Source organism: Mauremys mutica, chromosome 16 (genome assembly GCF_020497125.1).
Source record: "Mauremys mutica isolate MM-2020 ecotype Southern chromosome 16, ASM2049712v1, whole genome shotgun sequence".
NCBI lineage: Eukaryota > Metazoa > Chordata > Testudines > Geoemydidae > Mauremys > Mauremys mutica.
In genome coordinates, this window is record NC_059087.1 from 24,601,029 (window position 1) to 24,616,627 (window position 15,599).

General features: G+C 50.3%; 1 protein-coding gene across 5 annotated transcripts in view; it reads left to right on the plus strand.

The window, feature by feature from the left end:
* Positions 1-15,599, plus strand: part of KSR2 (kinase suppressor of ras 2) — a 302,208-nt gene that overhangs the window by 265,016 nt on the left and 21,593 nt on the right. For all 5 annotated transcript variants that reach the window (XM_044989586.1, XM_044989581.1, XM_044989583.1 and 2 more), the window contains one exon: positions 8,937-9,070. In XM_044989586.1, the coding sequence (XP_044845521.1) occupies positions 8,937-9,070 (134 nt within the window). The remainder of the gene's footprint in view (positions 1-8,936; positions 9,071-15,599) is intronic.

Here is a 15,599-nt window from a genome sequence, read left to right on the forward strand (position 1 = left end):
ATCCTAGCTAACCTCGGGTTAATTTGTTTAGAAAGCTGAGCCAGCAGGGGGAGCTGACTTTTCATATACACAGGAAGCCTGAGACCATTCATGTAGTACTTAGCGAAGGATGCGCTTATCATTACTGATGCAAAGGCTGGCAGGAGCGGGGCTGTTGGACCCTGGTGTGGGACCTGGGATGACAGATGTAGGGGAGAGGTAGAGAATTGGGGCTAGTTGGTAAAGATGCTGTTTGCTAGCCCAGGGCTTGTTCCAACTTTAGAGAACTGTCCTAGGCAATACGTTGGATAAATTCCTTCCTCCTAAATTACTGCCACTGTCTGAGCCGAAGCAAACAAATCACGAAGAACCATGTCCTCCCCTCAGATACACACGCGCGCAACCCCCAGTTTGAGCGTGCATCTGAGAGGGGAGTTTGGGCCCCCAGTGCAGGTTCCTGTCCCTGGGTTTGGGAAGGATCTGAAATAACGTGTCCCCTGTGTGTAAAACGATAATGCGCTGGCCGAACAGGGGTCCTCTGAAGTTTTACGTACGCAGCATCAGTGCTTTTCCTACAGGAAACTTTTAGCCGAAACCAAGGCTATAAATAACAACGCTCTGCAAAGCCACCTCTTCCTTTCATTGAGAACTGCTGCCACTTTCATAAACACAGGGGCGGCACAAAGGAACAGGGAGAGAATGACCCTTGCGCAGGCACACCCAGTGACTAAGCACTGATTTACTATAGGATGTCTGCTGTTGTCAACACACTATAAAATCACTGCCGTGCACCCCAGGCCAGCTGTGACCAAGCCCAATTTCAAAGTCTTTCACCCAAACGTCACCCTTTTTTGGGTACGGAACAAAACCCTGAATCCGGACATCTTGCCCAGCAGCTGAGCCAGAGAGGGCAGCTGCCTTCACAGTGCTTCAGTATAATCCTTACAGGTCCCAATCCCTGGGTCCTGACACGGATTTTGCTGACTTCGGTTCAAGTTTGGCTGAAAATATCACTGGGGGATTTGGTCTATAATGAACAGTCATAGGTGGTGATGGTTTGCTTAAGGTAACAAGCTTCTACTGCAGGGGTAGGCAACCTATGGCATGTGTGGCAAAGGCGGCACACGAGCTGATTTTCAGAGGCACTCACACTGCCTGGGTCCTGGCCACCGGTCCAAGGAGCTCTGCATTTTAATTTAATTTTGAATGAAGCTTCTTAAACATTTTAAAAACCTTATTTACTTTACATACAACAGGAGTTTAGTTATATATTATAGACTTATAGAAAGAGACCTTCTAAAAACGTTCAAATGTATGACTGGCACGCGAAACCTTAAATTAGTGTGAATAAATGAAGACTCGGCATACCACTTCTGAAAGGTTGCCGACCCCTGTTCTACTGCATGGGCCATTTGGAAGCTGATTGTCACTATAAGTGTGTGTGTGTGTGTGTGTGTGCGCGCGCATGCGTGAACTTGCATGTGTGCAGCTCCTAGCACCGTGATCTTGGTTGGGAGCCACTCAGTGCTACTGCAACAAAAACAAATTAATTTCTTTTCTTGCCCTTAGTTTTTTGGCAAGGTAACGGTCATTCAAAAACCAGCTGGCATAGAATGTTACTACCTGTGGTAGGGTGTGCAGGCCCCTCTTTGGGCCTGTAATTCCAATAATAATCGCCATGTTCAGCTAAAATACTTTGCACTTCCATGGTGTCTTTCATCAGCGGCTCTTGGAGCGCGTAGCACTTGTTGGTGAAGGAAGCCTGTGTGGGCTAGGAGAGTGTCTGTTCTACAGATGGGGAAACTGAGGTATGGAAAGCAGACGTGTCTTGTCCAAGGTCCAATAACATGACACAGGTAGAAACCGGGCTAGAACCCAAGTGTCCTGACTCTGTCCTCTGCTCTAAACAGTAGACCACAAAAGAGCTCATGCCTTGGTAGGCACCTGTTGTACACCTGGTGTGGGGTGGCAGAGGAGGGACTGTTTAATGGAGAAGCAACTGGGTTCTCCTTCCTTAAGCCTGTTTATGGATTCTTAAAGTGTCAGGTCTCTTTATGACTGGGCATTTCCCATGGCACCAGCCATCTCCTGCCACTTGGGCTCTGTGGCTTGGTCTACTCATAAAAGTTGTATTGACATAGCTACATTGGTGAGGGGTGTGACGACGCCACGGTCCTGATTGACATAGCTACCATCGTCAGGAAGGGGAGTTCCTGCCCAGACAGAAAAACTCCTTAGAACATAACAAGAGCAGCCATACTGCCTCAGACCAATGGTCCATTGAGCCCAGTATCCTGTATCCAACAGTGGCCAGAACCTGAGCTTCAGGAGGAGTGAACAGAACAGGGAAGTTGGAGTGATCCACCCCCTCTTCCACGCCTGGATTCTGGCAGTCAGAGGTTTGCATTGCCCTGAGCATGGTGTTGCATCTCTGATCATCTTAGCTAATAGCTATTGATGGGTTTAACCTCTATGAATTTATTTAGTTAGTTATTATTTTGAACCCAGTTGTACTTTCAGCCATCACACCTTCCCACGACAATGAGTTCCACAGGTTAATTGTGTGTTGTGTGAAAAAAGTCCTTCCTCTAGTTTGTATTAATCCTGCTGCCTATGAATTTGATCGGGTGACTCCTGGTGTTTGTATTGTGGGAAATTGTGTTCTGTCAGTGTGGGCCGAGTCTACACTCGGGGGCTATGCCAGCATGGCTATTCCGACATAGCTATGCCAGCACAAGCTCCTTAGGCCTGGTCTACACTAGGAGTTTATGTCGAATTTAGCAGCGTTAATTTGATTTAACCGTGCAACCGTCCACACCAGGAAGCTAATTAGTTCGACCTAGAGGGCTCTTTAGTTCGAATTCGGTACTCCACCCCGACGAGGGGAGTAGCGCTAAATTCGACATGGCTATGTCGAGTTAGCCTATGTGTGGACGGAAATCGACCTTAGTAGCTCCGGGAGCTATCCCACAGTGCACCACTGTGTTGACGCTCTGGACAGCAGTCCGAGCTCAGATGTTCTGATCAGCCATACAGGAAAAGCCCCGGGAAAATTTGAATTCCTTTTCCTGTCTGGCCAGTTTGAATCTCAATTCCTGGTTGGACATCGGGGCGAGCTCAGCAGCACCAGCAACAATACAGAGCTCTCCAGCAGAGGGGTCCATGCAATCTCAGAGTAGAAAGAGGGCCCCAGCATGGACTGACCGGGAAGTCTTGGATCTGATCGCTGTGTGGGGCGATGAGTCTGTGCTTTCGGAGCTGCGCTCCAAAAAACGGAATGCAAAGACCTACAAGAAGGTCTCCAAAGCCATGGCACTCAGAGGATACAGCCGGGATGCAACGCAGTGCCGCGTGAAAATCAAGGACCTGAGACAAGGCTACCAAAAAATCAAAGTGGCAAACGGACGCTCCGGAGCCCAGCCCCAGACATGCCGCTTCTGCGAGGCACTGCATGCCATTCTCGGTGGGTCTGCCACCACTGCCCCACCAGTGACCGTGGACTCTGAGGATGGGATAGTGTCGACGGGCAGTTTCTTGGCGATGTTCGCGGATGGGGAAGATGAGGAAGGGTTTGTGGAGGACGAGGCAGGCAACAGCGCTTACAATACTGCTTTCCCTGACAGCTAGGATCTCTTCATCACCCTCACAGAGATCCCCTACCAACCCTCCCCGGCCGTTAACCCGGACTCTGAATCAGGGGAAGGATCAGTCGGTAAGTGCTATAAACATGTAAACATTTATTTTTTAAAAAACAGGAATAAAAACTATATGAAAAGAAGGTCAATGCATATGGGGATAGAACAGAAATCCTCTTGGGAGAGTTCCACGAAGCTTTCGTAGAGGTACTCGAAAAGTCTCCGCAGGAGGTTCCTGGGGAGAGGTGCCTTATTGGGTGCTCCGTGGAAGCACACTCTTCCGCGCCACGCTATCCTCACATACAGTGGGAGCATTGCCTCGACGAGCATGGCAGCATAGGGCCCTGGTCTGTGCAGGGTTTCACGCAGCATGTGCTCTCTGACTCTCTTAGTGACCCGCCTCAGGGTGATCTTGCTCGGCGACTGTTGCATCTAATTAGGGGAATTAGTGTAATGTTACTATTGGGAATGCTTCACTTTTCCTTTGCATAACAATAAGCGTCGTTTAACAGCCACGTGGTGGAGGCTGCAGAGGGGAAGCATACAGGGATCTTTCCCGGGGACAGCCGCGAGGGGGTGGAACAGGGTCAGAGTTTATGCTTTCCGGATTGCCTGCAGCAGGAGGGCACTGCTATACATTAACTTTTAAGCAGCCTAAAGTTTACGGCTTACCAGGCCTGGCTGCTACACGGATTCTGCTGTCCTGCCCCGCTTGTCTGATCTCCAGTGCAAGACCCCAGGCAATGAAAGCGAATGCCGAAAATTCGAACTTGTCCTGAGAGCGCATGAGATAGGTGCCGTGTATGGTCTTGTTCACAGAAACTGAGTAGACTGTGTTCAGTGTTCGCAAACATGTATCTTTGCAAGGAAATCACTTCCTTTTTCCCATCACACAGCTGCGGCTGTTTCCCGACCTGCCCCGGCATCCCCCTCACAGAGGCTGGCGCAGATTAGGCGGCGAAAGAAAAAGACTCGGGACGAGATGTTCGCTGAACTGATGACCTGCTCCAGAGCCGAGGCGGCCCAGCAGAGCCAGTGGAGGGAGACCCTCTCTCAGCAGCAGCGCTCACACAGCGAATGGGAGGACAGGTGGCGGCAGGAAGACCAGCAGGCGACTCAAACGCTGCTTGGCCTAATGAGGGAGCAAACGGACACGCTCCGGCGCCTTGTGGATGTTCTGCAGGACCGCAGGCAGGAGCAGAGAGCCCCCCTGAACTGTATCTGCAACCGCCCTCCCCCGCCACAAAGTCCTGTCCCCCCTCACCCAAAATCACAAGAAGGAGGGGTGCTAGGGGCCGTGAAAACTGTCACTCCACCCCAGCAGAGCGCTCATGTACCAAACAGCTCTCATTCCCTAAAGTTTGAGAAGTGCTTTCCTTCCTGGCTCACCCAATCCCAAATCCCAGTTTCATCCCCCAACTGTGTAGTTGAGTATTAAAAATGGTTTGCTGTTAATTACTGTTTCCGTCATGTTTCTTTGCAGAAGACTTTGTGTGAAGGGGGGGGAGGGGTTTGTTAATTGCATAGGACAGCCACCATTACCAGGGTACAGACATGGGGGCAGGATCAACAGCAGGTCACACACAGAGTGCAGTCACTAGGCACCCAGGTCACTCTGGGAAGTGTCTGCTGCCCCAGGTCAGTCTGGGAGGTGTATGCTGCCCCAGGGTCCTAGCGCCTGGCATCCACAAATGGCAAGGCAGGCTGCCCTTACCATGCCCTTCCACCCTAGCCATGAGCCTCTCCGATGCCCTGAGCCCCAGCCAGAGCCATCATCCCCCTACACCTACTCACCCTTCCCACACACCCCTCACCCCTTCCTGCAAACCCACCCCTTCCTGCACACCCTCCTGTAACCGTCCTCCCCCCAGAGACCGCTGTAGGAGCAGGAGCCTGTCATTCCTCAAGTGTAGAAGCGGTCTGTACATCACTGCACACCGTACCCACCACAGTCTGCGTCCCTGTTTGAACCCTTTAACGCGAATTCATTAGTAAAGAAAACTTTGTTAATTAACAATGTTCCAATAACTTTATTTTTAAACGTCTGTTGGAAGGGGGGAAACCTGGTGAACGGGGTATGTAACCGCTGAAAAAAGTCAATAGTAACTGAAACAGGGGCAGGTTCAGCTTCTCTGTAAAGAGACTGGACAGTCATAGGTTACCCTGCTCTCTGAGGAACCTAGCTTTCAAAGCCTCCCGGATGCACAGTGCTTCCTGCTGGGCTCTTCTAATCGCACGGGTGTCTGGCTGAGCGTAATCAGCAGCCAGGCGATTTGCCTCAACCTCCCATCCCGCCATAAAGGTCTCCCCCTTGCTCTCACAGAGATTGTGGAGCACACAGCAAGCTGCAATAACAATGGGGATATTGGTTTCGCTGAGATCCGAGCGAGTCAATAAGCTCCTCCATCTCCCCTTGAGACATCCGAAAGCACACTCCACCACCATTCTGCACTTGCTCAGCCGGTAGTTGAAGAGTTCTTTGTCACTGTCCAGGGCGCCTGTATAGGGCTTCATGAGCCAGGGCATTAGCGGGTAGGCTGGGTCCCCGAGGATCACTGTAGGCATCTCCACATTCCCAACAGCTATTTTGTGGTCCGGGAAGAAACTACCTTCCTGCAGGCGTCTAAACAGACAAGAGTTCCTGAAAACACGCGCGTCATGAACCTTGCCCGGCCACCCGACGTAGATGTTGGTAAAATGTCCCCTATGTTCCACCAGTGCTTGCAGCACCATTGAAAAGTAGCCCTTTCGGTTAATATCCTGGCTTGCCTGAGGGGCCGGTCCCAGGATAGGGATGTGAGTGCCATCTATAGCCCCACCGCAGTTTGGGAATCCCATCGCGGCGAAGCCATCTATGACGACCTGGACGTTTCCCATGGTCACTACCTTTGAGAGCAGTAGGTCAACGATTGCGTGGGCTACTTGCATCACAGCAACCCCCACGGTAGATTTGCCCACGCCAAAGTGGTTTGCTACTGACCGGTAGCTGTCTGGCGTTGCAAGTTTCCAGAGGGCTATGGCCACTCGCTTCTGCACACTCAGGGCTGCTCGCATCCGGGTGTCCTGGCGCTTCAGGGCAGGGGCCAGCAAGTCACACAGTTCAAGGAAAGTGCCCTTACGCATCCTGAAGTTTCGCAGCCACTGTGATTCATCCCAGACCTGCAGCACTATGCGGTCCCACCAGTCCGTGCTTGTTTCCCGGGCCCAGAATCGCCGTCCCATAGCATGAACGTGACCCATTGCCACCATGATCTCCGCGGCGCGGGATCCCGTGCTTTGTGAGAGGTCTGTGCCACTCTGACACTTCATGTCCTCACCGCGCTGCCGGAGCCTCCTCGCCCGATTTCTCAGCAGCTGACTGTGGAAGAGGTGTTCGATAAGGTGCGAGGAGTTGACAACGGCCATAAGTGCAGCGATGATCACAGCGGGCTCCATGCTCGCAGTGCTGTGGCGTCCGCGCTGTCACTGACCAGAAAAGTGCGCGAACAGATTTCCCGCCGGCGCTTTCAGGGAGGGAGGGCGGGAGTGACGGTTGAATGACGACAGTTACCCAAAACCACCCTTGACACATTTTTCCCCCAGCAGGCATTGGGGGCTCTACCCAGCATTCCAATGGGAAACAGGGACTGCGGGAACCGTGGGATAGCTGCCCAGAATGCACCGCTTCCAAAGTCGACGCCAGCCCCGTTAGTGTGGACTCACAAAGTCGAATTAGTGTCCTTAGTGTGGATACACAAATTCGACTTCATAAGGTCGAATCCACAAATTCGACCTAAGTTAAATTGAACTACTCTTGTAGTGTAGACATACCCTTAGTGTCGACATTGCCTGAGAGCGGGCTTCAGAGTGTGGGTTCTTCCAGACATGACATTTATAACATAACCTAGCGTCACAGCCCAGATGTCTTCATAGCAGAACTCGGTCATTGGCTGGCTTTGACCATCTCAAACAGGCTCGCTGCAGGGAAGTTCTGATCTCCCTTCCCCCACTTCTTTACATCACTGGTGCTAATTATAATTTTCCACCACATAGGTCTCAATAGGAGACAAAGCTAAACCAAGCCTTTACATGCCTCCTACGCTGCTATGATCTCTAGACCATTAGAAATTATTTCTAATTACTTCTAGACTAATCTTGGGGTGAAGGTAGAAAACATGAATTAATGATTCAGACAGGGATGGTGGTGGTGGAGATGGAAAGCTCTGAATTACCTTCCAGCTCCCCAAATCAAAAAGAAAATGAAGACAGTATTCCTCATCCTCAGCAGAGGATTGCAAGAAAGTGAACGCGATTTGTTATGCTGTTGATTTTTTCTGCATAATGAATTAATCAGGATGATGAAATTGGAACCAGCTTAGCAAATAGGCATAAAATGATAACAGAATGGCTCTTTTTTGGCAGCATCCAGCCAAGGATCTCAATACACTTTGTAAACATTAATTGATTCTCACAGCACCCCTGCGAATTCCTGGCTTATCCTAGTCATCCCCATTTTACAGATGGGGAAACTGAGGCAGGGAGCCTCCAAGTGACAAGCCTACGGTCAGACAGCGAGTCCTGTGCAGCACAGGGAATAGTCATTCCCTCACGTGCCTGGATGTCTTGTGACTACCTAAGGCAGAATGGCTCCTGGAGCTTTTCCTGGGGCAAGGCAGTTCCTCGCTGCCCTTACACAGGCAATGGCCAGTGGGCATGACTGAGCGGATAGTAACTAGTGAAGCTGCCCCTCTGCATGGCTGCACATGGCCCTGGCTGCAGGCTTACTGCTGCATTGTGCGGGAAGAACCGTTCCATTCCCTGTGTCCCCTAGGGCAGAGCTCTGCTGGGGGTTCACACTCCCGCTGATTAGAGCTTTAGGGTGCAGGAGTGGGCTGTGGAGGGCTGAGTGGATCCAGGCTACCTGAAATCTTAGTTGCACCCTGCTCGTGCTTGCACTCGAGCATCACGGCCCTACGCACCCTGCTGCGTGCCGCCCAGGGAACGTGTGCAGGGCAGGAGCCAAGGCCCAGGGGTGAAATGGTGTCATGTGGTTTTCTCTCACAGCTGAAATTCTGTTTTGCAAGCAGAAGGGTGATCCAAATGTGTGTGCCCCCACCCTTCCTGGACCCCTCGCTTGGACTGGCCCAGCTGCCTGGAAGTGAAGGAGCACTCACGTCTGAAATCCCTTCCCCTCTCCTTGCGTTCGGTCCATTTAGCGATGGTACTGGCAGCCATCCGTAACCATGCTGCATGCTGGCACGAGCTGGTGTTGTCTCCTCAGGGATTGTGCTATTCCAGTTGTGTGTGTCTCCCTTCCAGTTCCTTCTCTCTCCTTTCTTGCAGGGAATGGGGTACCTGCACGCCAAAGGGATCCTTCACAAAGACCTCAAGTCTAAAAACATTTTCTATGACAACGGGAAGGTGGTGATCACGGACTTCGGGCTCTTCAGAATATCGGGAGTTCTGCAAGCAGGCAGGTAGGCTGTAGCTGAAGCCTGTGGGGTGCTGGAAATGCTCCTGTGGGTGTTAGTCCTCCACACCGTCGTTTGTCTCTAGCATCTTCCAACCCATCTTCGGTGCCAAAGAGTAACCTTCCTTTCTCTGCTAATACCGTCCTTATGGGATAGGCCCAAGGAGGGGCCACGGACCCACACAGGAGTCAGCCATGGAGAAGTGGGTTTGGGGCGCTGTAGCCTTGCTTTGGCCCGGGGGAGCCGTGGGGCTGGCTCAGAGAATTACCCTCCTCTTCCTTGTGTCCCTTTTCCCCCTGCAGGGGCACGGTTTGGTTTCTGGGATCCAGAGTGCAGGGTGTTGCCAGCTTACCAAGAATGGCCTTTTGAGTCAGTGCCTCCAGCCTGTTACCGAGGGAGTGGTGGAGGGAAGGGCAAGGCAAACCACTCCCTGGATGGAATGACGCAGTGGCAGCTTAAAACTCCCAGCGCTCCCAGTCATCCTACAGAGGGGATGATTTTGACCCAGAATTTTTCCTGGGGCAGAAGCCATTGTGACTCGCTCTCACCTGCTTTCCCTTTCGGTAGTGATGTACCCACAGGAGGAGAGGGCTTCTTAATCCCTGAGTCTAGGCTGAGCTGGCTGTTGCTGTTGCATTGAGATAGTTAGCAAAATCTGGCTTTCATGAGCGCCGTGTGATGGATTTGTAGTTAACCCCCAAAGCAGGTGGGCGCACACTCAGAATTCAAGTCTAGATACCAATTCAGATCACAGCCCAGAGCTCATAGGTTTGTGGACTGAACATGGGCCCAGTTTTGAGCAAACAGTCCAGTTTATAGTTTCAGCTCAGAACTGTGTGAAATGGGCTTCCCTGTGATTTTGGTGCTGTGCCGGAGGGCATTTCATAGGGACATCGTGTCACCTGTTGATGTGATGATAACACTTAGCATCTTTAAAGCTTGTTAATCAACCAATCCTCACAGCTAGAACTGGGGGACATTCTTTGGACAAATAATTTAGTTGCTGAGAAATGCAGTTTTGGGTCAAATTTGCTGAATAATTTTGGATTCACAAGGGACTTGGGCTTGTCACCATTCACAAGACGGGAGGTGTTGGTGGTGGTGTCCCCCCCACCCCTTCCCCTTATAACTTGAGCCCAGTGACACTCACCTGGAAGGTGGACACCTGGGTTCAGGTCCCTGTTGTCCCAAGTGAGTGTCCCACACACTGAGCTGAAGGTTATTCGGGTGCCAACACTGCCTCCTCCTTTGCTTTCATGAAAAAGGTTAAAAATGCTAAAGGTTTTGTTCAACTCAAAACTACATTTTTCCAAATTTTTGATTCAACAAAAATTCCCCCAAAATCTCATTTTCACCCCAAAAGAACCTTCATTTAAAAAAAATGCCAGTGAACCAAAAATCAATGATTTGCACAGCCCCCTGGTTGAGGAAGTCGTATCCTCCCAGTTTCCCATGTGGGCTATTGAGGCAGAGAAGCTATGAGATGTTGATGGCCATACAATGAGTCAGGGGCTCTCAATCCTCAGCTCAGTTCCACTAGCCTGCGGTCGGTATCCTGCATCACCCAGCCAAGCATCCATGTGCTGCAGTGATTTACCTGTTCTGTCCCACTGCTCCGGTTCCTATACGGAGTCAAGTGATCAGACTCCTCCCTGGTGTTCCTTTCTTAGCCAGAGCCTTGGGAAATGTGGCGCTAATTCTGGAGCAGGAATATTTTTGCGTGCTGTCCGAGGCTGCACTGGGGACATTTCAGTCTGGCTCAGCCACGTCACAGAACTGAGGCTGTGCGTCTCTGGGTTTGGAATGATTTCAGACTGGCTCCAGGAGAAGGGTTTCGGCTCCTTGCTTTGGCAGTTGGATTGCTTTGTTGGTTTTAAGACTGGGAACCATGAGTTATAGTAGAGCAACTGGAATTTTGGGCCAGAATGTTGGGGGGGGGGGAATCCCGCGGTGGCTTCAGTGTTACCTTCAGAAGAGGACACCTCATGGACAGGTGTTCATCCATTATAGCTCCCAGAGGTAACGGTTCTCTGCACTCTCCCCCTTAGCATTGTGTTCTCCAGAGAAGTGGCTTCGGCTATTTTATTTATGCACCTGATGTGCAGCTGCTGCAGTCTGTCCCTGCAGATGATCTCTTCTCTGATGAGAAGCACCAGTCCAAACAGGACTGCAGTGCTGCTGCAGCAGCTGGTTCCCTTCGCCTGGGCCAGAAGAGCATAGAACAAAGTCACTTCCAAAGTCTTCCTCCCCTGATCTCTTGGTCCTCTATCGAGATCAGCTCTAGGCCAGTCTATGCTGCCATCAGCTAAGATAAGACCAGCTGAAGGCAAACCCTACTTCAGGTGCCTCCTAATTTAGATTTAATTTGTTGTATTTTTAAAAAATTCTTCCTGTATTCAAAAAAACCCCAAAGAAACCCCCTCAGTATTGTAGAGATTTGTTGCGGTTAATTATTGCTTTATTGCAAAGCCACCTGTGAGATAAACGGCATATTTTAAGTCGTTTTTAATTATAGTGTGTCAAAGTCAGAGGATTAAAGAAAGAGATAATGGGCCACCTATTTCTATCCCCCACTCCTCTTGCCAGTGTATCCATTGTCCAGTTAAGTGGTTAACTGTGCGATGAGCATTTTTCTTACCCGCTGCATAATTAGATTATTGCCAGTTTTTAGCACAGACATTTCCCAAAGCTTTAAAAGTCCTAGGAGTACCGCTGTTTTGGCACTTTCCACACGGTATCTGCAAATGTGATACACTGGCCAGTGGTGTTTCATGTCCCCCTTTAGTGGCTACACCACTAGAAGGTAACAACTTACTACAGCTAGCTGCTAATGAGCTTGCTCATTAGGCTGAAGTGGTGGTTATCTGTGTCCTCAGACCAAGGATTCCGAGTTCAAATCCTACTATGATTACAAGGGGTGGTTACAGAATTGATCCTCCACACATTGGCTTGTTCTGATTGATGCTTTGTCTTATTCTTTTTAGATAGTTCCTGACCCCAATGCAGTCCATCCCTTAGACCTTCACACTAGGTGTTCTTCCATCCCTTGCCTGGGAGGCTGATGCCTTGGAACACAGGGTATGTTAAAATAGTGCCCAGAGTTAGGGTGACAAACAGTGTGTACACCTCCTCCTGGGATCTGGAGGTACCGCGCACAAACACAAACTGAGGATGTAAAAAGCAACAGAGAGTCCTGTGGCACCTTTAAGACTAACTGAGGATGTTTGACCTTGTTGGCGGTGACCGGACAACAGGTGAAGAAGTTAATATTGCACTGATAGATGAATCCAGGACTATTTACTCAGTGTCTTTCTTCCCAAATGACAGGTTTCAGAGTAGCAGCCGTGTTAGTCTGTATCCGCAAAAAAACCAGGAGTACCTGTGTACTCCTGTTCTTTCTTCCCAAAGCACTTCATAAGCTGTACCTGTCTGTCAAGGCAGGGATGCCGCTAAGCAATAAGAAGGGATGGAGGGAAGTTTTAGCCAGGACAACAGAACAAACCTGCTTTTCCGCACTGTGGGATTTTTAATGCCCATGCAGAGCAGAGACAAAGCCTTCACTTCTAAAGGCATCAGCTGAAAGACCTACACACAATATACTCAGTGCATCATCCTGGGAGAAGGAAAGGCTCCCAAGATCCCAAGCATCCTGTTTTCATTAGGGCTGCGTGACTTCCTACCAGAAGACTGGACAACGAAGCTTCCAAGGATGGCCAGATCTTCAGAGCAGATCCTATGGAGATGAAACACTTCTTCATTCCTTGGAGGCCCTCCCACAGAACAAGGGACTAATATCCAGAACGGTTTGAATTCCATGCCCTTTCTGAAGGCGCAGGGTGACAAACCTCTCTGCCTTCCAGGACTTACCTGGACATTTGCCCTCAAGATGTGGCCACTTGTACGTGCCCTGAGGTGGTACTAGAATAGCCTAACCTGCTCTCTGGAGCAAACGGGCTTGATCTCACAACCATGTCAATACTGTGCCCTGTGACTCAACGTGGGCGTATCTCAAGTGTCTGCGATGTGGCTTTGCAAACATCTGTGCCAGCGCAGCCCACCCCCACTCCCTGCGTGACTCAGGCATGCCAGAGGGCTTCGGCACCTGGCGCTTGCTGCTGTTTGAATGCCCTATTGTGTTTGCCTTTAGCGGGCTCTGCTAATGCACCTATCAACGCGCATCTTCTCATTTATTTGTTGTTGTTTTTGTTTTTCTTCTGCGGAGTAAATTGCAGGTTTCATTTGCCGAGGGTGGTGTTTTGACAGAGCCGAAAGGAGCAGGGAATGCTAATGAGTTGTGGTAGGAGAGGGTTCTTCCAGTTGGTGTTCAGTGACTGCATGAAAACAGCCTTGCCTGACTTCTCTGTTCCCCACCCCGCAGTTGTTGTTTGCATTGTGGTTGCACCGAAGGGCTCCAGGGAAGGATTGGGGGCCTGAGCAAACACTTGTTTAAAAGACAGTCTCTGTCCCAATGAGTTTACAGTCTAGGTTATTACAAGTGCACAGCAGGTGGACAATCAAACAGGACTGGAAATGGAGGATAAGCTCAGCTCTGTGGGGAGTGACAGTCATTTCCTATACATTTGTACAATGCCTGGCACAGGTAGGCCCCAACTTGGTAGGTCTTCACACACTGCCACAATATAAATGTTAAATAAGCATAGCAGGGAGACAGTGAGCTTTGTGCTACATAGCTGCATAAGATGGCTAGGTCCCTGCCCCAGAGGGCTTTCAATATAGTTCAGGCACCAAGTCTCTCCTCGCGTGCACCACTAACATGCAGCCCATAGGTTGGTTCTGAATTAATTCTCTATTCTCAAAGGTATGAAAAACATCCAATTACATAGATCTACAGTTATCAGACACTGCAGTTTTCTAAACTGGAAAGGGGTGTGATGACCTGATTTCACTTTGCATCATGGCCTCAGCCAGATTCATCCTCCACATGTGCAGCAGACTTTTCTGCCTTCCTGAGAGAATTTTTCCACTCACTGCAGTGTCCCTCAACTTTAATAACAACAATACAGGCCCTGCTTTGTGGGTGGCCTTGGAGGTTTGCTGTGGTCCTAATGCAGTTGCCTGAGCTGGGAAAGGAGCAGAGACTGGATGCTACCAGTGAATTTTTTTTTAAATTGCAATTTTGTTAGGGTTTCTATTGGCAGGTCAGCATGCTCTGCCCGTCAGTTCTGGGGTGGCTTCTAACATTCCATTCCTTTCCCAACACGTTTGAGAAAACTCGCTAGGAATTCTCAAGAGCAAGCAGGTTTGCACCTCTAACGTTGCAGTGTGACGGGGCATTCACCTCCTGGGCACTTCCTCTTGGCTGGCTGTGGTACTGCAATCTCCCCCTGACCCCTCTCCCACTCCTGGTGCCCTTTGTAGGTTGTTGACCTTGCTTGGTAGGTCTTCAGTGACTCAGCCCTCCAGTCAAGTCACACAGTCAAATGGTGTATTCAGGTCCAAAATAACGCAAAACAAAAGTTTTCCAATCCCAGGCTCAAGCTGGACTTAGCCTTGCCTTCCTGAGAGGGCCTTCTCTCGTCAGCTTCTCCTGGGCTCCTCTAAATCCAGCCCTTTGCTCAGGCTTGTAAAGGAAACGTGTCCCTTTTCTCAACACTGAGGTCACTTTGCCAGTGGCCAATGGGAGAACCTGGGCCCACCCACTACTCCTGGTCCCAACTCAGGGACCGTATAAACAGCAGCTGCATACTGCTGCCTCCAGTTCACTGCTGCTGTTCCCTGGGCCTTTTCCCACGTAGCTCCTTTCTCTTCACCCTTCTCTCACGGCTGAAGTTCTCAGATCCTCTTCCTCCTCGCTGAACGCCAGTGCCACCAGAATCCATCTTCTGGTTCTCGCTTGAGCTCCTGTGGCCAGCAAGGGGGATCCAGTCCGGCTCCTCTGGCCCCAGCCAGGAACTGACCTGCTCAGGCCCTGCAGCTCCTTTTATCTGAGCCTGCTGGGCTTCGATTGGCTGCTTCCATGCAGCCTCTCTAGGCAGCCTGGAAGACCCACCTTCACTGCTTCTTTCCTGGGCTGGGGTGTGATAAGTCTATGGGGCCTCCAGCAGGGGGCCTCGAAGAACCAGGTACTGCCTGTCACATGCAGGCGTCAGTATTTGCTGTATAATTTCCCTTTTACAGAGTCATAATGAACCAAATGAAGCCCCGCATCTTACAAAGGGTCCCACCAAGGAAGAAGGGTCTGTCCATACAGTGACCATTGCAGGCTGGGCACCCAAGTCTGCTGACACAATAAATTGACTTTTCAGTGGATTCCATCACACGTTGGTGTATACGGGAGTGAGGTAGCTGATGACCTGGCCAAAATTGGAAGATTGGAAACTCAGGTTGGAATGACAGGGGTTGAGGATATTGACGCCCTCTCAAGGGAAATATTAGCTGAAATTAATGGTCAAAAGATGACAGATCCTCTGATACCAAAACATCTAGGAAAATAATATCTGGTTATGAGATTGCAGATGGGTCACATTGCCGGAATGAAAATCAATAGAGATGGGACCAAACTATATTCACTTCG